A 23,617-nucleotide genomic window follows, 5' to 3' on the forward strand; every position below is an offset into this window, starting at 1 on the left:
GCACAAGCTAGGAACAATTATAATTCTATGTTTGCATAAGACATGCAGAGCTTCAACTACATATGAGTCAAAGTGCTTAAATGGCAAGCATTACAGACTACTTATATTTTTTAATAATATAGAAAGAGAAACCACTTGATAAATTTTTCTCATTGCTCCCATATTAATATCCCAGCCTAGAAGTATGGGAATAACTATAGGCGAGAAGGAACAAAGAATGATTTCTCTCTGTTTCATTTTTGTACATGAGAGGAGTTTACACAAAAAATGCATCCTATTTTACTCATTATGTATAATTTTACACCTATTTTTCCCATAAAATAATGCACATACATGCACATCTTGATGCAATTGCTTCCATTCCTCAAGCACCTATATTATCAGTGCCACAACTGCTACCCTTCAGATAGCTTTCCATTCATTATATAATAGATAAATGTGGCTGATTCCAGTGCAGCTGAATTGTTTCCATGGTTCGATTTCAATGGTAAGGGTTTATTCAGCAAGGCATTTAAGCCTGTGTTCAATTTAGAGCAATTGGGTACTCCTAATATATCCTGCAAATTAGGCACCTGTCTACATCACTGGGAATTAATGGTATGCCCACATGTTTTTTTTCTGAATCAAAGTTTAAATTTAAGGATACTCAGGAAAATACTGGTAAGTATACTAGTGAAAATTCAGTAATGGTATCACCAATTGGGAAGAAACTATTGATGCTGCTCACAGAAGTTCCCAGAGCTTTTTTTTAATGTATTTCCTAATTTGTGTTAATAAAAAAACCACACAATTTAAAAAAAATTAAAAAATAAAAAAAATCCCTATAAATCTTCCTCTATTTTTACCTGCTAACATTACTTTAATTGTGATCAGAAATTTCTGAGCAAATTGAAAACCAGCCTACACCTCAGTGAAAACACTGACAATTTTCAAAAGCCCAAGGTTAGCTTCTTGCACTAAAACAAAATTAGATTAAAGTTTAATAAATATAGTTAGCCATGTAGAATTTAAAAGTAAAACTGTCAGAGCACATACTGATTGAGAAATATGCAATACTCAGATTTTGACAAGTCTGGACAGCTTGTGCATGCTCTTTTAATAAAGAGTGGACTGTCTACGGGAATCAGAGAGAAATTAGGAAAAGCCCCCTTGAAACCAAGAGAAAGGTCTGCTCATAATTCATAAGAAAAATATATCACAAAGATACACATGATTATCCTCCAGAAGATTTGGCAAAGCAGCAAAATATACACGGAAGTTGTCAGCCAAAGTTCCCTTTGGCAGATGAGCAGAGGAATTTGTATCCCTTGCTCTGAAGCTTGCGCTCGGAAACGGGCACAGAGCAGGAAAGGACAGGTGTGGTGGGGGCTGCCACATCTGCTCGTTCCATTCCTACTTCTTTCAGGTATGAATAATGGAAGAGGTGGGTGTTATAGCTCTGTCAATTAGAGCACAAATAGTCCCCAGAGATGCTGCCAAATACTGAATCATCTCTGTCCCCAGCTGATGGTGCCTGGTGCATCTTCCCATGTCAGAATCTGCCCTGTGTTTTATGGCTTTGGGCTTGTGCTGTCCAAGATGGAAGTATTTGTACAGAAACTATGTAAAGAAGATAAAGAGAGGCACTGAAAAGATAAGAGAAAAAAGAAACTTTAATGAGACAATAGAAGGGCAAAATGCTTGGAATATGTGACCATTCAGAAACCTGAAAATAAATTTAAAAGACAATCCTAAAAATATCATTTTGGCTGACTGCTGAATGCAACGTTTTGCTTAATTGTGTATGCAGAGGAAACAGCTATATCCATACATTAAATAAACAGCTAAATCCATCCATACAAATAAACTTCTTTATTTTACTATAATGTGAAATATCATATTATTTTTTTAATAAACTTTACTGAGCTAAATGAAATGCAGAAAATGTAGCTGTAGTCTGATAAATACAAGTTCAACTTATATATTATAAAAATAATATTTGATAACATGTAACACTCTGAAAGCTTAGGGCTGGTTTTTCCAAGCTCTGCATACCAGTGATTTTAAGACATCTACCATTAAATAAAGATTGCTCAGCCATAGCTGTATCATGTCTGCATGTGTTGTCTTCATTTATATATCATCTCTGATTTAAATTCAGATTAAATATTTCTGAATTCTGGGGATATTGACATCTTCTGAGATATGGAAGTAGTTGGTCTTCGGCTAAAATTTGAACCTTGTTTTACATTTGCACTCCTACAAGTGCAGTCTCAACCAGCCTGAGTGTTGAAGGTCCATTGAAGTTACCCACCAGTGGGTACAAAGCACCATACCTGGGGATCCCCAGTGTGACTGAGCCCCCTTTTCTTGCTTTTACAGCTACAACAGAAATGCAGGTGTTCTGAAGGCCAACATGATAGCACAGAGCATGATAGAAATGACTGGTAGAGGGAAAATATACCACAAACACAGGAGAGCTAGACTCCTAATATTATTTGCTGATATTTTAAGCCTTCTATTTCCCTTAAAAAACAAACAAACAATCCCCCCCTCAAAAAAAAGCACCAAAACAAAAGGAAAAAACAGCTAAACAAATCAAAAAAGCAAACCACTAAAATTTCAGGAGGGTGTTTCTACAGATAAATGAAATTTTTAATCCCAATAAGTAAAATATCGAAGTAGACCTAATTAGCAACATATGATTGTTTCTCCTTTCTCTGATAGGATCATCCAAAAAGATCAATTATTTGGAACATCACAAAATATGATGTTTCCTGCTGTATGATCTAGGATAAAATCACTTACCTGGTATTGTACCTCATTTATGTTATTTATGATAGTTTAATTTTGGTTTTACTGTACTTCCAGAAGTTCTAGCTTAAAAAAGAGGCTCACTGCTCTCCAGACAGGTGGCAGGAACCTTCCTGATCCCAGAAGGATTTGCACTTTAAGAGGGCAGAAGGAGGACAAGAAGAGAAGAACAGAAATTATTTGCTTGAGTTGGCCTGGCAAGGTCTGGAACCCCTGAACTGTAGTGTCACCTTCCTAGGAACCTCCCCGGGTCCCCGATGCAGATTGATGAAATATTCATTATTTCATTTTTTAAAATCAAAATTAATACATTCTTTGTAATCCTTGCTGTGCTTTTGGACTGCCAAAATATTCTGGTCAGAGAAAATAGATCAGAAATGAAGAGACAAGATGTTTTATCTCAACAATTTAAGTATTGACAAGATATCACTCTAGCCTGTGTTAAAAAGAACTGTCACTGTAAGACCAGCCTGACTCTGTGAAGAAATATAGGATAGAACAATTTTTCTGCAGTCAATAAAGCTATGACTAGTTAGTAACTTTGAAATCAGAAATTCAGTTGCTTGTGCTGGAGCTGTAATTTACTTTTCATAAAACTATATGGGAACTGCTTAAAAAAATCAAACTTTAAAAAATCTTATTGGTCGTTCTGCCTCCTGCCTCAGCCACACACAATAGCAAATGCTTACAATGAGAATAGCTCCACTGGAGCAATACTAATACATTTGCCACAGCTCCCACTCTGTCATTATGCACAGGAGCCTGTGCTTATCCCTTTTTAAATTGGAGACTCTTTTAACCAGGAATCCCCAGGATGAAACCGAACCATTTTCCTCACGGCAAAACAAATCCTTCTCTGGTGAATTTTGTTATTGTTTATTGTTACAGTGTTTTATCAGCACTAAACTGTATGAAGGCTTCAATTAGTTCTTGATGAATGATCCCATAAAATCATGTAGTTTCATTTCCCCTGCCACCAGATATTTCACTGAGTGTTATTAAATGAAATATAATTGGGACAGGATTCAGGAAACTTAGAGTCTTCCCATTTTCCTTTTGGGCTTGAGCATTACAGTGTGCCTCAAACATTTCATTTTTTAAACGTGATGGTTTTTTGTTTTAAACTGACAAATGCTCTGCAGTTCAAAACTATTGTTTAAGGTTTCTGTGCTATTAGCAGTTAACATAAGAGTAGGAAAATACAGGTGTTACAGCCATTTTCTGCACCTTTCTCCTCTGCCAGTAGCTTTGTAAATTTTGCATTAGGAAGACTAAGTAAGATTCACTGGATAAAGACATTCCTCCCAGCTCCTGTGAATAACCAAATTGTGTTTGTCTCAGATACAACTCCATTGATGTAATGTAATGGAATTGCTACAATAATTCTAGCAAGAAAAAATACAACATTTCATACTACACATTGAACTTATGGTTTGTTATTACTTGTGTTCTGTTTTTTGAGATAATTTGCTTCAACAGAGTCGAGAGAGCAAATTTTCTCAGCAAGTAGTTTAAATTTCCACTAATTTTGTCCTTTTTCTAAGGTTTCATATCCAAATACAGGATTTACCCAGCAGAAACATTAGTTACATCCATGTCTATGTTCACATTTCTGACATCTGGACTCCATGAGAGCTTTAGAGCAATAAAAAGCTTGCTCTGAACATACTTATCTCTCTTTTATCAAATTCTCCCACCTGGCATAAATGCTAGCAAAAAACAAGTTAGCAAAAGATTGGCACATCTGGATGGAAGGACTAATTGTCAGATCTCATAATGGAAGGAAATTCACCTAAGTAGTTAAAGACTCCTTGCAGCCTGCTCAGAGCTATCAAAGTATCCTTTGACTTATCTGTTCACTTCTTCCCCTCACATTGGCCAATGTGAATGAGAGGGGAGCTGCTGCATACACACACTGCTGCAGCTGTCAGGGCTTCACAGCAAAACACAGTTAGTCTGCTGATGGGATAAATGTGGTTATTGGTATCAGACCCAAACATCTAAGTAACTTCCAAACAGAAGATGCCATTTTCAAAAAGAAAATAAAAAATTTGACAAATATCATACTATTCTATCATCAAAGAAGTGTAAAGATATTTATCAAATACTGCAAAAGATATTTTTCCCTCCATATAGTGGAAGATGAGGCTACTATCAGGCATAATATTCTTGGCACACATTTTTGGATCAGCTAAGTAGCAGGAAATCAAACCATCAAACATCACTAAACATAAGATACGAGGGGTTCTGATTTTACAGTTACATTAGAAACCATAAATCATCCAGCATTGTGAAAGAGGAGACACTAAGAAATACGTGAATGGAGCATGATGTTTTTGCTTCTACAGGTAAAATTTAGTTATTCCTGTCATTTCTTCAACAAGTCAGAAATTTTACTGGTAAATCTCAGCATTTGAGTTGTACATTCACAGACCCTGGGGGTCAGGAAAAATTCTGTTCTACTTGGTTGTAGATGCAAATGATTGTAGATGTAGATGCAATGTATGGACTGTAGAATGTATGAAATGCAGATGCAAATGATGGACTGATGATGCAAAAACATGCAAAAACCCCCCAGCCATTCTTCTGATTTGGTACTTAGGAGAACTGACTTCAGTTTTTGGCTTTGACACGGGCACTTTTGTCAGACAAGCCATTCTCCATCTCAACAAAACAGGGTTCTTCTGCCTCCCAACAGCCATGGTAATTTCCCTGCTGCTTGAAGGACATGCCCACATCCATATTTGGAAGGGTACCCAAGGATGTTCATGAGCATCCCAAGCCACCTCAGAATCTCTCCTCTCTTGCAGGCAGCTGGCCCCATTGCCCAACTTACCTGCAAATTCATGGCATGCCTAGAAGGCAATCATCTGGCAACTGATCATGGCTTTAATGCCTACATTAGCTGCCCCTACCTAATAAAATTCTTACACAGAGGGGGCAGGTGGAAGCCAGTAACCCAAACCTTGAATATTTATTTGAGAAAGTATCTCTTGAAAGGACACACCCAGCAATGCTACAGCTGTGATAAATGTGCTTCTTGCCAGAGCATTTGGGCTCCCAGTTAACCAGCAGTATAAGTGGATAACTGTGCTCAGAGAATATTTCTTCACAACTCTCGAAGAATACTTTTGAGTCACGGAGATCAAAAGAGCGACACCAGCCAAGTGTTATTGGTGCATTATATTGAGATCAGGCATAAATAAAAGAAGAAAAAGGAAAACAGCAAAGTCAAATTGTTTTCCTCTGTCATTCTTTTCTTTTAATCAATATTTGTTTTTAAAAGTAAGAGAGTTCTACAGGGCTCTGGTTAAATAAGACCCTTTCTGTAATTATAAATGTACACATGTAAGAGTCCTTTTAAAGGAAAATAATGGCCTACTGGGTATTTGGGAGAGAGGGCTTGTTCTCTTACAAATTTCCACAGTGCTCTGGGAGTTAGTCCTCTGAGGATTCATAGTGCTGGTGGGCTCCCACTTTAAAGAACTTCAGATTGCTGAGGGTGGTGTTTCCCCTTTGAAGACTGTTACATTTTTTAACAGATCCTCCTTTGAAGATATTCATATCTGTGGGGTTCTCCAAAAGAGTTGGGGGAAAAGTCCCCTGTTGATGCTATTTACCAGGTTAGAATTTCAAACTTGGGAAAAATAGCTGATCCCTGAGAGGAGGATGCTCTTTTTGAAGCAGTTCAGATGGTTTCAGCAGGCTTTGCTTCTGAAGTTCTTATCGCTAGAAGGTGTCTGGCTTTAAAACTTTATAGTACACAATGTCACAGCAATACTATGGAAAAAGTAGCATTAATTTTTTTTAAGGAAATATGAAATACACTGCTAAGAAAAAAACTTTTTAAAGGCACAAAAACCTCTTTGCTTGTTTGATAAATGCATAATTTGTGCTAAGTGTAAGGACTGTGCTCTCTCTACTACAATAATGTCAGCAGGTTCTTAATATACTAAGTCTCTGATGGACAACATTTGACAACTTTAAAAAAAAAGTTCTACTCTTTTAAACAAACTGTTTTGATGGTTATCTGGTTCATATTATTCTGGTTCATATTTGGGCAACCTGAGTAGTCCTTTGGCAGAAGCAACATGCTAAGCTTAACATTGTTAAGGCCCTCCTAATAAGAACTTTCCTGGAAAAATATTTTAAAACATAAACCATACCAAGAGAGGGGTGATAGAAGGTAACAGAATGGTGAGGAAGCACGATTTGAAATTTCCAAGTGGAAGGAAGGCATACTAGATGACAAAAAATATTTTTTTTAAAAAAGTCTTTTTGGTAAGGCTTTTTGTAATGCATCAGAAAAATGCTTTGTCCTCCATAGTATTTCTGACAAAGGGCTTAAAAGTTAACCAAATTCAAAATAAAAAGCTAATTTTACTTATTTTTCTTAAATACCAAACTTGTTACTACAAGCAGTCTACTGAAGTATTCTCCACCAAGGCTGTCATAGCTGAAGATAGTATTTCTACTGAGATTTCTAATATCTGGGTGTAATGCAACTGAATTTGGATTAAGCACAGGGAAAGGACAAATTGATGCAAAGAAAAATTAATCTCCCGGCTGTTGGAAGAAAGAGAGCTGAACACCAACAGTAATAGATGCTCCTTTGGAAGGCAGGTACAGAATGCCTGCAGCTCCTGTGCATTTTCCCAAGTAGGCTCCAGAGGGAGAAATTGAAAATAATACAAAACATTTTCCTAGCATAAAGTGTGGCTTTAGGTTCTCAGAAGTATATAGATTATAAAGAAACTCACTTCTTAAGATCTCATCTGAATATAAATCACAGCAAAGTGCATTGACCATTCAATGATGAAGAGCTATTTTGCTTCTCTGCTAGGATTCCAAGGAGTTTACTGATATGAAATGTAAATAAATATCACTGTTTTATGTAACCAAGGGCAAGGCAGGTTTTGTAGGAATGTCCTAATTTGGGCACTGCCATCATTATCTCCTGTCAAATGTAAAGACATGAAAGTGCAGGTGCACACATAGAGAAAGAACACTTAAACAACACAATCCAACAACAACAGATGCTGACTTCTTTGTGTTTTGACAACTCTAAGCCTATGTAGACATACAGATGAGACTCTGGTGTGGTATTTGGGGTTAGAAAAGAATGATTTCTTGCCCTGAAATTAAAGAATAGAGAGGAGAAAAGATTTGGAAATGGTTTCCCAAGTAAACTTGTATATTTGTCCTCTCTTTAAAAAGGCATTGAGCAAATAATGTTAGATGGTGAACACCCACAGAAAAGCCAAAATGAAAAAAAGAAACCAGCAACAGCATAGTATATACTGATTAATGGATGCTATAGATATCTTACTGCTCTGTCTGCTTGGTTAGCTTTGTTTCAAATCTGATACAGATCTCATACTGCACAGCCGATCCTGAAATAGCCCGTGTTCCTTTAAATTCAGGCAATGCATCACTTTCTATTACCCTGTGTCACATCAGTCTATGACTGTAAAGGATGAGTTATGTGGACATGAACCAGCATCAGGGCCCAGTTCAGACAAATCTTTCATGAGAAAGTCAAATGTTCAAACAGACAAATTCTTTCTTTTTATTACAGCCCACATTGTTTATGTAGAAAAATTTAGAAGGGAAATCACTTGCTGCCTTAGATGTTACAGTCTGCTATGGGTTTTTTTTTTTATGACAAAAATTCCTTGGAAAGCATTTTCTCAGTAGCCATTACAGTTACAGAGTGCCCAGCTTCCATGGAAAAGAGAAGCCATTTACCAAATATTCTTTAGTTCTTAGTTCAAAACTCAGAAGTAGATGATGTTAGCTTTGTAGAATTACCTCCTTGGCATTGAAGAGGTTTATTGACATTTATACCAGCATCCCTCAGCATTTTTCTTGTGGTAAAAAGAGGCACTAGGTTGGGAATGCTGACAAGGTTTAGTGGAAAAGAATCTCTCAGGCTGTGGTCCACACTAATCTTTTGTACTAGACCAGCATGCAGTTAAACTTAAAATTCCTTAGCATCAGTGTAAACTCATGTGTTGGCACAAACTCTGCTTTTAGCCTACAGCACATCAACCAGGTTTCCAGGAAAAAAAAGCTAAAGATGCAGACAGACCAGTAGAATGGAGCAAAATGTCTTCAGCTCTTTACCCTGGAACTTCACTACAGATTGCAAGCAAGTTAAATAACATTACAGAACATTATATAAAGTCTAGAAGGACTTTCCAGGTTCTAATCAAGCACAAGAATTACATTCTGCTGTCATACTTAACTACAGTATTTATTGATGTTATGCCTTCAGAAATGGAATTTTGGGCCCCATGAAAAAGCACTCAGATAGAGTAAGGGAACATAAATCTGCTAATTATGAAGTATGAGTAGAATAATCAGTCTTCTAGGAAATGGCTGATTTCAAAAAGACCAGCAAAACTACAGCAAACCTGCAGCAAACCCTACAGCAAACTCACAGACATATCTCAGAGGAGAAAGGGGAGAGGAAGAAAAGGAAAAAAGCCCCATAGGAGAAGAGTAAGGGTGGCTCTCCAGGTACCCTGCTTCCCCACAGCCCAGATGAATGTGCAGAATGTATCCAAGATGCCAGCACTGTTTCTCCCAGCAGTCTTTCCCAGTTTGCTTTCTCATCTTGCCAAGCATTTGATTTTCCACTAATGTTTCATGTGAGGAGAGCCCAACTGCTTTTCCTGCAGCATAAGCCCAGCATGGGAACAACATCCAAACTGTTCACAAGGCAAAAGTGTTCCAGGGGCCTGTGCTGACCACCACTGTGTTATATTGCAAGCAAAACTGCAGCCTGTGTCATGAGGCTGCAGGGCTGAATTCTCTAATGCTCACAAAATGCCTTCAGAGTGCACAGCAGAAATCCATGGGATTCAAACTAAAAAAAGCTGGACTACTAGCCTCAAAAACCTCAAAAACAAGTCACCTGCATGAGCAGTGACCACACACAATTCTGAGGTGTCATAAACATACATTTGTCTAGCAAAAAGGATACAATTTGCCCTTCAAAGCTAAAAATAAAACCACAGAAGGACAGTCTTCCAGAATGTCTGTCTTGCAAGAGAGAGGAGCGTGATGAATATTGGCCAAACCAGAATTAATGTATTTTGTCTGATTTTAACTGCACTGCCAGGCTTTCTAAAGAGATTCTTCTGTTTAAAAGTGGAATTTTGAACTGAACTTCAATGTTAATGTTTGCAAACTGGAGAAAAAATGCAAACATTCTCAAAAACTCCTTCTCCCCTCATGCAATAGCAAAATATAAATTGGGACATCAGTGATTGGAGGATTAAAAAACTATAAGTGACCCTTTTTTTCTGATATTTTGCTTGATTTCAGTTTCACTCACCGCAAGGAGATTCTGCTTACTGTTTCATATTAAATAAATGTGAGTTTGTCCAGTTCTGCTGATTGTTATAATTCTGATAAATTATTTCACACCTTATTTACAAGCCCATACCTTACTGCCCCAGGAATAATGATACAGAAGGCATCAGTGCTATTGGTAGGCTGAAGGGTACTGAGGAATCCAGGTAAGTGCTGCTTTGTGGCTAACTTGATGTTCTGAAACAACAAACCCACAAGTAGATGACAGCTAAGTGGTCACATGGCACCATTATGCTGTAAAAGGCACTTGTGTTAATTTCTTAGATTTTCTTTATCTGAAGCTGTCTTGGTGCTGAGGGAAAAAACCAAACAGCATATTAAAGAAATAGGAATTATTTTGTTTATATTCTTTTGAATATAAAAGAAATATACATTGCTTAGTTTATATTCTTTTGAATACAAACGAAAACTGAAACAATAGCACTACATAGGATGTAAATTCTCAGTCTACTTTAACATGGAACCATCAAACTTGCAATTCTGCTCTTGAGTCATGCCTTCCTTAACCAAGTAAATAGTAATGAAGGTTTTTGTGGCATTTACCACTACCAAACACCTTACATAACTTGCAACTTCTCCAAACTCAGCTGCCTCCTAATGGGAAACTGGATCCATAAGACGCCCCCCTCAACAGACCTTGCTTCTTTATGGCAGCTTGAGAGCCCACTGCCAGGGGTGGGTGTTTTGCACAAACAAATGTCAGACTGCATCTGGTGGGGTGACAATAGCTTCACACACATTTATCTGCCTTTCATTACTTTGTATCACACTCTCCAATTCTATTTACATTAGTTTTTATTTAAGATGAAATAAGGCATCATTGATGCATCTTAACTGCGTTATTCAACACCCACCAACTCACTGACAATTGCACATCAATACATTTTAGTTAAGCATCTGTTTCCTCATTTGCTCCCTTGTCAAATTTGCAATTTATGTCTGCATAACTTTTCACTCTGTAGCTGCACTCTGCATGAAACAGGTAGAGAATGCACAGCAAAACGCTACGCTTGTTCTTCAGAGCAAATATGTTCTGCAAGTTCATGCTGTGAAGATCTGAAAAGTTCTTTAGGGTTACACATAGGTGTGAAAACTGTTGTGATTCTCTGTTGAAGCCATAGTCTCAGCTAGGTAATAATTAAATCATTAAAAAAAAAATTAAAATTATAAAATTAAGGCCTTGTATTCACATAAGAGACTTTCATATCAGCAAAAAGGATTGTTGTTCTAAAAGAGGAATAGAGAAGATAGAATTTAATAAGTTCTTTATTGTGAAGTTGAATATTTAATTGTTAAAACATCTTTCCTTTGTATCCTCCCATCTCCCTTCCCTATGCTTCCCCCTTCCCAGAAAAAATCAGGCTTTTCCCCAAGTTTATATCAAACAAAAAAATATATTTTCTTGTGGCAGCCGAAAAGCTTACTATCCAAATCCTGAATATTTTATAGAAAATAAAATGATATTTATTTTTAAGTGCATTCTACCTTCAACACAACTGCATCCTCACAACAAATCTATTGCGTTGTCCTGACATAGTTACTGCAAAGGTTTTTCCTTTGCTGTCCCAAGGGCCCAATTGATTTATCTGCCAGAAGCCCAAAGCCCCAAAATAAGATCGCTTTGAGTTTACAGAGGTCATTTTTCATTGTCTAAATAAAAATTTCTAAACAAAAATCTCTCATCCTGTTAACCGCAGGGTCCTTATCTCCCCAGAGGCTACAGAAACCTGAGAGAAGCCATTTCAATTCTTTTATGAAGAAAGATAAAAGCAAGTTTTCGATTAGAAAGCCAAGGAAAGGCTTCTTATTAAATGGTGGTAACAGTAACTAGTCGAAAAGGCAAAAGCGTTCAAGGAAAGGGGGAAAGGGAAATCATTATGCATGAAGCAAACACTATACATGAGGCTGCCAAGGCAATCTGAGGCAGTGACATTCGGGAAGGCAAGGGAAGTTCGCAAGCCTTTGTAACTAGTTATAGTTCATTCCCATCTATTTAAAAAGAGCTGTTTTATCAGGCATGTTTTCTTAATTGTGTGCCCATAGCTTTATCCACCAGTATTAACTGTGTGTTAGAGCAATTATGTATTCAGACCCTCTTTCTCTTGATCTGTCATCATTCAAAGCACTTATGCAGCACTGACTGGGGTTTGAGATGGCATGTGATTCCAGCCCTGCAATAATAGATTCCGCAGTGCTAAGCTAAAAGTGAAATTATTAGAAGTTACTTCATATTCGAAGTTAGGATAAAGTGAGATAAACAGAGACATTAATGGTGATGCACTGGGAAATCATCCAGACCTCTGAAAGGGAAAGATTTCTGCTGTTTGGAAAAATTCTCAGAATATATGACTGAAGTTCCCTGTTAGTGCTTTCCTTCCTCCTTCCTACATAACAGAAGAAGAGAAATTAACAACATTTAGGACCCTAGGTAATTCTTCAGGATGCTAGCTCTAAATATCTAACCTACCATTTAAAATGCCAAGTTGAAAAACCCACCTATAATTCCTTATGAGGAAAAAATCCAAGGAAGATTTTGAGAGCTCTTTATCCTTAATGAAGACAGGCATTCAGAACTCTGAGCATTTAAGATTTTTCTCCTGCACTAAGCTGTATTCCTAAATGTCTAGGGAAAATCACCCCATAAATGAGAGTGATAGAATCACATCCATCTCCAGCAATGCAAAAATCCAGTTGGATTTACCTGTGATTGTCACTGCTAAGACATTCTGGCCAACACTGTCTGTGGTCATGGAATACTGACAGACAGCAGGTTTTCTTAATCTCTTATATCCTGAAAACAATTTGGAAAACTTAGTACATCCTTCATGTACTGGATGATGCCTTCTTTTAAGTGGTGAGAATATCCTTACCTATCCAAGATGAAACAATGCTTCCCTGGCCTCACACAAGATTAAACAGAACCAGAAGGGAATTATATTTCCCTTTTTCCCCTGTCACGGTGGTCACAGGGGTTTGCAGGTGAAGAGAGAGACGAGAATGTTGACTCTATGATCAGAAGGCTTGATTTATTATTTTATGATATATATATTACATTATAACTATACTAAAAAGAAAAGAAAAGGTTCTTTCAGAAGGCTGCTAAGCTAAGAATAGAATAGAAAAGAATGATAACAAAGGCAGCTCTCCTGGACTCTGTCCGAGATAGCTCTGTCTTGATTGGCCATTAATTACAAACATCTAAGAGGGGCCAGTCACAGGTGGACCTGTTGAATTCTACAGCAGCAGATAATAATTGTTTCCATTTGTTGCTGAAACTTCTCAGCTTCAGCAGGAAAATCCTAAAGAAAAGATTTTCACAAAAAGATGTTGCGATATTCCCCACTTCCTTCCCCTGCATATCTATAACAGGTATTTTTTCTGCCCCAAGTTTATATTTGCAACTGAATTTATGCTCTTTAATGAAGTAAAAGAAAAATTTAGTTTACCCAATTCAAATCAATAAGAAAATTTTATGTTTCTAAAGGCAGCACATCTCTTCTACTCCAGTGAGGTCAGGATTCTACCTCTAACATGTAGCTTTGTGATGTTAATAGCTTCAGCAGGCACAATTTAATTTATGCAGCCATCTTTTTTACCTGTATCTTACTTTTATGTATTTCTATACTTACAATAGAGATATCTATCTCTAATTTTTTTTTAAAGCTATGAAAATTAGATTCCAACTAAACCACAGTTTGCCATGCTTACTTCATTACTTTTCATATTTAAATGTATCATCTTTGCCAGGAACAGTCATACTGTTCAGAAAAGTCCTGATCTAACCCCTAGTGCAGCTGGTGGAGCCTGTCACACTGACTGCAGCAGGAGCAGGATCAGGCTTTAAATGTGGGGCTTCTTAAGATGCCTCTTTCTCATGTACTCATCTCGTTGTTGAGCTAGGTGTAGCTGAGAAATGCCTGACTGTTTCAGGTAATGCAGGTGTCTTGTAGAGTTCACAAATTTGATTTTCAGTGGGTAAAATATGCTGTTTCCCAAATATGCCTTATTGCAATATTTTTTAGTATTACTTTTTCAAATTATTGTTATTATTACTTAAAAGCTCCCTGAATATCTTGTACACCTTGTGTATGTTTGGAAACTAAACTGTGAAGGTGATTTAATGTGTCAAAATTGACAAAGAATGATGAGAGGAATTAAAGTTTTGAAGTGCCTACCTTTCATTTTAGGCCTTGAGATATTTTTCTCCTAATCAAGAAAAGAGTTACAGAAGAGAGAAGCTGTTCACACAAAAATCAGAACAATTTAAAAGTTTATTTAGCCTAAATAAGGCATGGTGAGATCTGATTTTTGGAAGTCAAAGACAAGTAAATAGAAAATAAGGCCCACATTTACCATAGTAAGGACAATTAGCCATCAGAACAGCAGAAAACACTGCCAAAAATGATGTCAAGATCAGTCACTTTTCTGAAAGGAGAGCCTTTTCTTTGCAGTTACTGAATGGAAGGCAAGGATTAATACCAGGATGTCCTACAGCCCCTGCTAACTAGGAGGTCTGACAAGACAATCCAAGAGCCCCTTCTGGCCTTAAAACCCTTCAAATCCATGAAACCAGGAACACCTTCTGCTGGAACACATTTGCTACAAGTGCTGTGATTCACCTTCCTTGCAACTCTCTGGGGCTCCCTGCCAAACAGAAGAAAATAAGGTTTTAAGCCCAGAAGGATTTTTACAGTAATACAAGATATTGATCCCTGTGTTGTTTTCAGCAGCAGCTTGTTTTTCTGTCCAGGTTCCTTAGAATCCCAGTGTGCCCAGCAGGTTAATGCTGAGTAACTGTAAGATGTTAGGAAAACATGACACCCTCTTTACTGTACAGAATTATATTATCCAGAGACTGCAAGAAGGACATTGGCATAGATTCAAGCCAGTGTTTTTATTTATTAAAACCTGGCTGTATACTGAAATTCCAGTGATAGCTTACAGCTGGCAGCTCCCATTCTATGCTAATTAAGGTTAGTTAGTGTTGTGCCACCCTCAAATGGCCACAAAATTCGTGGAAGACAGGACTGGTGCTTGGGAAGCAGCACAAGCACAATAAGCCACATATCAATAAATGCAACAGGCTGCAACCTTACTGCTTAGAAAACAGAGCAAATCTCAGCTCTGTCATTTTGATAGAAAATGCTGTGCTCTGTTCTTCTTTCCTTGGGCCTGAGTAAAAATTCAAGACAGGCTAGAAAAATTGATTCTTCTCACTGCTTCAAGATACCTCTTGGTCTTTTAGGGATCAAACTGATGCCCAGGAATAACACAGCTCTTTGCATCAATGAATTTTCTATCACCTATTAGCAATGAGAGCCTCACAATGCTTTTAGACAGTTTTTAAAATCACTTGCAGGAATTTTTGCCTGATTTTTTCTTTCTTTTGAGTGCAGGTAAAGGTTCCATCAAAATAAAAATTTCCCAAGCATTAGGAAAAAGACATCCACAGATAATCAGAGCTGTGTAATTTAGTCCAGAGCCTCTGCAGGTGTGGCCAATACAAAATTGGTTAAAGGTTACATTACTTCTAAACAAACCATGGATCTGATGCATCTTTTTTACTGTCATTGAAAAATACAACATGGGTGATTTCCAATCTGGGCTGTTCTCAGCTGGTACTGTTGATCTGTGCTTTTCCCCTGGCATGACTATGCAACTGTTGTCATACAGGTTTTCCCAGAGCTGTAACCATTCAACAGAACTCCAGAAGTTGATCCTCTAAGAGAAAATCACAGTATGCATTACAAGACCAAAGACTGTAGAGGCTGGTATGGTCCTGTTCTTGCCTTGCTGCATGGGTGAAATAGCTATGAAAAAAAAATTTAATTTTCCATTTTGCATATTTTAGAAAAGTCTATTCTATGAATCTTTAATGTTCTATCGAGTTACAGCCTTTAAACAGTCAAAATGGAGAGTTGGGGGAGGGGGGATTTGTATTTGTTACACAAAAAGAACAAGGCTGATACATGTTCCCTGACATGGTGGCACTGTCTTTTTAATTTCCTTAACTTTCTGAGATATTTGACCACCACTTGCTCACATGTCCAGGGTAAACATGCACCAGGCTTAGGGTTAGAGAGGAGTTTCCTTTCTGGTGAATTCAGCAGGACTTCAGGAGGAGTCTGGAGTCTTTTTTCTGCAGAAAGGGCCACAGAGTATAGCCAGAATCAGGTGGGCAAGCCTTTCCTAATCCATTTCCAGCCACAACACAGTCCTCAGGTTCTGCTAGAATCCTGATCTCTCCTCCTCTTGCTAGAGGAAACAACTGTTGTGTCCCATGAGAAATTAACCTAACCAAAGTCCCTGGGCTCAGGATAATGTTTTACTGGTACAACAGATGCAGCTTGTGGTTTAGAGGATATCTGATGAGATAACTTGAAGGTCCTCTGAAGCTATGCAACTTGTTGGCATTTAAAAATCATAGACATATTAACAAACATCTGTTACACTACACATCATAACATTTATTGTAACATACCCTACAATATGCTGCACCGTGTTAGTGATAATAATAACTATGATAATTACACATACAAAAAAGGATGTGCAACTCGAAAGCATTAAGTAGAACCAAAATATAAATCTCTCTGACAGAGTTCTCATTTATAATGTAAAACCTTACATGAAAGAAAAACACAAACAGCACAAGACATCTGAATTGCAGCTCCGATTGCGATCCAAACAAACTAAAGTTAGGTGTAAGGGCAATGTGTACCCAGGGACATAAATAAATAAAAGGAAGCAAGAAAATAGCCTCTTTTTACATCCAGACAGTCCAGAGAATAATAATGTGCTAGTTTTTCAAATCCAAGTACCTATTGAAGATTGTAATGATTTCAGTCTAAAAAGCAATGCTGGAAAGCCTCTTCAGAGATTGCAAGCTCCCACTGTGCAGAAACATTGTGTCACTGCACACGGGTGTAATGGAGACAGACAAAAGAAGTAGTTCAAGGAAAGACGTGGGGAAGCACTGGATGATGTACTTTCTCAGAAAACCTAGTTACAGTTTTATCAGTGACAAAAAAAAAAAGCAGGGGAGGGAGGGGGATGCGGTGGAGGTTGGAGGGGGACATGGTTGAGTAATTTCTTGCCCTAAACTGAAAATCCTGACTCAAAACTGATTACACTGCAAGCAGAGAAGCAGCTTAAGGTATCCTTTTATTTTGCTAGAAGTGGTACCAACTATTTGCCATGACAAAGACCGCAACATGGTTTGTGGTTTTCCACACATTCTATAGTAACCCACCCTTCCAAACTGATCTCTGCTGTCTTCTCTGCTGACGTTTCCATACAAAAAAAATTGAGAAGCTGTGTTAAGGGCTGTGTTAATTATCCTTAAATTCGTGTTCTTGCAGCTATAACTTATGTATTTAACTTTCTTTTAAAAAATCAGCATAGTTTTTTACACAAACAAAAGGCACACTAATTGAGATGAAATTACTCAGACTACTTCAGTTTATACAAAGATTTAAACCTGGATTATCATTTAAAGATGCTGAATATCATATAAAGCATCAATAGTAATTACATTTTATTTACTTTCAAGGGTTGATCCTGTATAATATTTATGAGGTATAGAAAAATATTGTTCTTTTAGGAAATTAAATTTTCAGGAATACATTACCTAAGTTTCTTGTTTTTTCTTAATTCACATATAATCCATTTGACTTCATATTTTTAACTGAAAATGCTGAGAAAAAAAATCATTACATTTTTATTAGAGGTCAAAAGGACAAGAAGACATTTTAAAGCGTGTTTTTTAACATAAAAATACTAACACCTAAAGGGAAAGAACCTATTTAATACTTCGAGTTTAAATGAATCCATTTATATGAGAGTTGCAGAACAGCACTGACAGGGAGAGGAGTGAAAGGGGAAACTCAGGATCCCTCTGTTGTTATAGGAAGACATTCTTCATTTTGATAAATGAAGTCTCAAATATTGATATCTAGGGAATTGTCAGACACCTGAGAAAAATACACTAAGAGGCTTCTTTCCATCCTGGATATAGTTATTCCCAACTCTGAACCTTTACTGCTTTGAGTACAGTCAAGGTCCTTGTGTTACTTGACACTTTTCAGTCAATACTTTTCCTGAGTGAAGTCCTAAAGAAATGGAGATATATTTACAGAAATAGCCACTCAGAAGTTCCCAGGGAAGGCAGCCAGGTTATTGCCAATATCTGGATTCCTAAGCCTAGACCACACATTTTGCTCTTAGCAAGTGGCAGTGACAAGTCCTGACAGAGAGGAAACTTCTGGGCATCAATCCGTGCCACAAGCAGTGGTGGGATGGAGGATGCAGGACAACCTCTCTAAGAATCTCAGCTGCTGAAGCAGGAAAAGAAGCAGCAGGAATTCTGGCTTGGAGACATTTATGAGATGTGGAAAGGAGAGGAAATTCCTTCAAAGACCAACTTTTGCAGCCCTTTTTTACAGTGGATTACTTCATTTCAAGATCATGGCACATATTAGAGCAATGATATTAGATCCAGATTACATGCAAAATACCACTACTAAAGAGGTTAGAAATTTAAAATGGAACAAGAAAAACAGAAGAAATTATACTGTGCAAACAAATGTGCAGTCATACTTTGTCAGTAATACATATATGCAAAACTCTTCAGGTGCAGAAATCTTCCTTTTCAAAACCATGCTAAAATGGAAAGCTCTCTGGTGATTCAGAGCTTTCACTTTCTCATCTGATGTTTGTGCCACACGGAAAGAAAGCTCAGCCTTTCACTTTTCCCTTTAAGTACCTTAGCTAAATCCCAGCTGGGTGCAGCAAAACTCAGACCCATAACCATATTTATCAGTACTCATGAGATCAGATGTCTCTAACCTGTATAATTCCTCCTGACCATAGGTTCTAATCACCACTATGAAATTTGGAACATAACTAAATAGTTTTTAATCCTAATAACATTAGTAAATCTCTGATATATGCCCTGGAAACCATTCCAGCAACGTGTGTTTTATGTCATTTTCTCAGGATTCAAAAATAAATAAAAAGATGAGGAAAGCAGAAAGTAAAAACAGAAAAAAAATAGCAGGATGTTGCTGCCACTGATGTCTATGGCAACTGGCAGAAATCCCATGCATTTTAATGGGAGTAAGATTTTCAATTTTTAGTACTTGTGCCCTACATATCTTTCGCCTTCAGCTCTTCTCGACAGCATTGACTACATGATGTTCTGAAAAATGAACCTCCAAAATGCAGTTTTGGCCTGTTGGAAAGGTTTATTTTTTTTTTTTTTTTAACTTATGCTCAAATTTCAAACATGGGCATAAGGATTATATTTTTATTTTACTACATAAGGGGAGTGAACAAGTCTTGATGCTGACAGAACACTTTATGTGATATTTAGCAACAAAGAAGGAAACTCTGTCAGCCCAGAATTCACAGGAGCACCAGTTGGCTAAATTCATGGCACGGTGTGGGAAAATTACCTCAACACTCTCTACTTTTGCTGATTTTTCCTTATGCTGACACTTCTGATGCCCTGAAAGTTGCTGTGCTCACATCCTCTGCTGCTGGTGTCAAAGAACACTCTCAGTCTTCACATGCCAAGATGAGGAAAACCTATTGCAATGCCCAAAAGACTTAACTCCTGTCAAATATATTCATTTAACACAAGCACTCTGGTCTATGACTCTGAAATCTTAAAGTGATGGCACGAGGCAGGAAAGAAGGGAAAAAAATCCCCAGTAGCTTTTAAAAGAAAATCTTCAGTTAATGGGGAGAGCCACTCCAGTTCATTGCAAAAGAAAAAGACAAAAAGTATTGGCCACAAAGACAGAACTAGATTTTCAGATTAGTGCTGTACACAGAGGATTGTACACAATCCTACTGAAAAATAGTAACTCAGAAATATCTGCCTCACATGAAAAACAGCCTACTTGATCATACACTTGAAGGTACATACAGTCCTTCTTGTGTCCAGACTTCTCCTTGAAGACTACTTTCATCACTTGGGTCAGTTTTTGACACTGGTGTAGATTTAGTATTGTTAAATATTGTATTTTTAAAAAAAATTAAAATTGTTCAGCTATTTGGGTGCAGGTTTTTTTTTTCTATTCTTGCCAAGACTATAGAAGCCCAGTGCATAGTGAAATTCCTTCATCATGTGCTACAGATTCTCTAGGCTAAGCAACAATCCCTCTCTTCTTCTTTGTCCTCTCCATTTCATTAAGTTTACACATATGGGAATAAAACACTTTCAGAACAGGGCCAATAGCAAGCCTGTCACATCAAGCTCCTGGCTCTGTGAGGTTTTGAGAATGTGTTCCCACACATGTAAAGATTCCCACTGGTGTTAGCATCCCCTCATGTGTCCTCAGAACAGAACAGAGTATCTGGACTTGGAACAGACCTGTGTAAGGATCACAGAATCCAACTCCCTGCTCCTCACAGGACTAACCAAAACTAACTCAGAAGACCATGCAGGCCATTTGTTTGGTGTACCACATCCACCAACTGGGTTGGTTTTCATGGCTATAAGGTCCCTTCTTCTTTCATCATACTGCCACCCAAATTTACTTCATTTTGCAGTATACACAAACAAATGAATAGAAATTTAATAACCTCAAAAAAGAGTCAAAGAATGTGATGAGGCTACATGAAAAAAACCTACCAACATCTGCAAGGCAGATGAAATAATCTATCTGTGCAGCCCAGGAAGTGTCATATGAAGGTTTGCACGTTCCTCTGAGCCCTCATGTTGGACAGAAGTGGATCAGCTGGAGTCAAATATAAATCATGAGGCCTGTGAGGAAAGCCCAAAGGAACTGCACCTGTTTAACCTTAAGCCAAAGAAAATGGAAGGAGGCATTTGAACAATGACTACAGTGTAGAAGATAATTATATATTTGCTTAATCCGTTCTGGGTACAAAAAAAAAAAAAAAAGAATAGACTTAAGTTTCTGATTTTAATAAAGCTCTGGACTAGGTTCCCTGTGCAGCAGTGAGATTTCACCCACTGAGGGTCTTCCAGAGCAAGCAGGACAGACTTGAATGATACAGGTGTACATTGATCATGCAGTGGGACCATCAAATTTGTGATTACACACACAAATGCAAAAAAAATGCCTTCACCCTTCTTATTTTTAATAATTTATTCTTGGGAAGAAACACAGAAAAGTTTTCAATGGTCAGGAGGGACTGCAGGTGCTGTTTGTCTCTCACACATTCTTTCCTCTTTTGCCTTCTCACTCATTTTCTTAAATTTTATTTTAATAACTTATTCCAGAAAAGGAAAAATTTTTTTTCCTTTGCAAAGCACCTTAAGCTTCAGGTAAAGTAAAAGCTGGGTCTGAATGACTCTTACTTTCACATGAAAACACTTAATGAATAGGATTTTTGTAAAACATCTACATTTTCAGGCATTTGCCCATACAAGTACATACTGAACATTCTGATTTTTTTTTTCCACCCCCTTCATCCTAAGAACTGTGAAGTGAAGTACCTGGTAGGAAAGGAAACTTTCTGGGGATTGCCATTCACACAAGGATACACTCACAGCTTTTGTGTTTGCTTGGAGACTAACAGCACTTTTATACAGCCAGAGATGCAATTTTATAAACAGTGGAAGCAGTTCTACTGAAAAAAAGATTTTTGAAAACAAAACACATACTTTTTACTAATCCTAATAATAATGATAAACTTGCAGGAACTTTTGAAACAAGAACATAAGAAGATAAAATGAGATGCATAAGAGGAAAAGAAGAGAAAATTAATAAAGAGATATTAAAAATGTATTATCGGAAGCAGGTAATTTTGTGAGCTCTCCAAGACTAAAGATTTGAGATTTGATTCAATCCCAAGTGATCGGTAGAGCTGCTGTTAAATTTCCTATTCTTGCTCACATCAAAAACTAAGATTTGCTTTAATAGGGGTTGAACATACACAGAGAAAAAACAATAATTCTGAAGGGTTATGCTGCTGGCTTTAGCCCTTCCTGCATCTCACCTGGGAAGCACTAACAAGTGCTGCATTTCTTTGATATCTAACCTCAGCAAACAAAAATTGCTCATTTAATTTTAAATGTAGGATATGACCATGATCTTGTTTTAATAAGGGACTGACACTTTAAAACATTCTTTTCTTAAAGAATGGTGCGGTGTGGGAAATCACAGTATTGTATCTCAGTGTGTTTGGCTTTCCTCAGATAGTCTTCATAATGAATACACCAAAGGGAGTCAGTGCAGCAGAGGGAATGCAACATTTCCTGACATCACCTGTTTATCTAGCACAAAATTGGAAAGATTTTGAAGGCAATGAAAACAATTCAGAGAGAGCAAGGTCTGGCCACTAGTTCTGCCCTGGCTATACGTGTTCATTCCTTAATTCACCAGGAATCTCAGTCTCCTCATCCTGTTTCTGTGCACAGTGTTGGATTTTAGCTGCTCTTTACTATGTTGGGGTTTTGTTCCTCTTCTTGTTGTATTTTTTTCTGAATACTGAAGCATTTTTTAAAATACTAAAAAGAGCATACAAACATGCAACTAAACCAAAAGAATCAAGCATGGCACAGTAGGAGAAGAAAGCTTCTGGGGAGAGAAAGCAAAACTGTGTGACAGATGGAAAAGTCTCAATGGATGAATGGTACTACTACAAATAAGTAGCAGGCAGCCAGAGGGAATCAAATAATGATTATAGAAGAAAAATGAGGGTTAAAAAATGGAGTAAAAAAAACCTTCAGCACTGGCAGAAAATTCAAGAGTAGCAATGTATAATATTTGTATAAGGGAGGTTTAATTATATGCTTTCCACAAACAGGGAAGGCAGTAAAGACAAAGAAGGCAGACAGCTGACAAGGATGCCAGTGTGGACAGTAAAAAGCTCAACGTGTCCTTGGAGAGGAAGGAATGTACTCCAGGATTCGGTCTGGCATGCCCCCAAACCTGAACAGATTACTTTCTGACGATCAATACCTGTAACCACCAGAGGCCTGTTGGAGTGTTTAAAAAAAAAAAAAAGAAAAAATCAGCTTCAAAGAGACCTGGTCCCGAGCTCACATTTTCTTTTTGCCACTGGGTGCTGAGGTAAGAGCTTTGGACAGGGCTCATTTTTCATCTCTTTATAGGTCTGCGGATGGAATATGAAGCGTCGCGGCGTTCTCAGGGCTTCGCTCCGTTGGCTTCCTGTCCCAGGGAGGAGCACTCTCAGGATGACACTCGTCCCCTTTGACCACAGCTGGTATCAGATCTTTCACAACAGCCTGGTTAATGTCTCCTTAAACATCCATGACTCCTATCCACCTATAAAGGGAAAAAAAAAATGAAATCCTTATTGTTTTCTTAATTTAAGTCCCTTTTCCTTTGGAGAGAGATAGAAAAGCCAAGAAGATTCCTCATTTTCTTTGAAATGTCACTGATCAACAGTTAGATCCAAATACAGCTTAGCTATTTTAGAGAAGTACAATGGGCTCTTTTTCACATAC

At 37.5% G+C, this 23,617-nt stretch overlaps 1 protein-coding gene across 16 annotated transcripts in view; it reads right to left on the reverse strand.

The window, feature by feature from the left end:
• Nucleotides 1-1,634: 1,634 nt before the first annotated feature.
• LOC143693500 (uncharacterized) overlaps nt 1,635-23,617 on the reverse strand; it is a 215,800-nt gene continuing 193,817 nt past the window's right edge. For all 16 annotated transcript variants that reach the window (XR_013181217.1, XR_013181210.1, XR_013181209.1 and 13 more), the window contains one exon: nt 1,635-23,435. Coding sequence is in view for 2 of the 16 variants with exons in the window: in XM_077174728.1 (XP_077030843.1) it covers nt 23,400-23,435 (36 nt within the window). In the remaining 14 variants the exon portion in view is untranslated. The remainder of the gene's footprint in view (nt 23,436-23,617) is intronic.

This window comes from Agelaius phoeniceus, chromosome 3 (genome assembly GCF_051311805.1).
Source record: "Agelaius phoeniceus isolate bAgePho1 chromosome 3, bAgePho1.hap1, whole genome shotgun sequence".
Lineage (NCBI taxonomy): Eukaryota > Metazoa > Chordata > Aves > Passeriformes > Icteridae > Agelaius > Agelaius phoeniceus.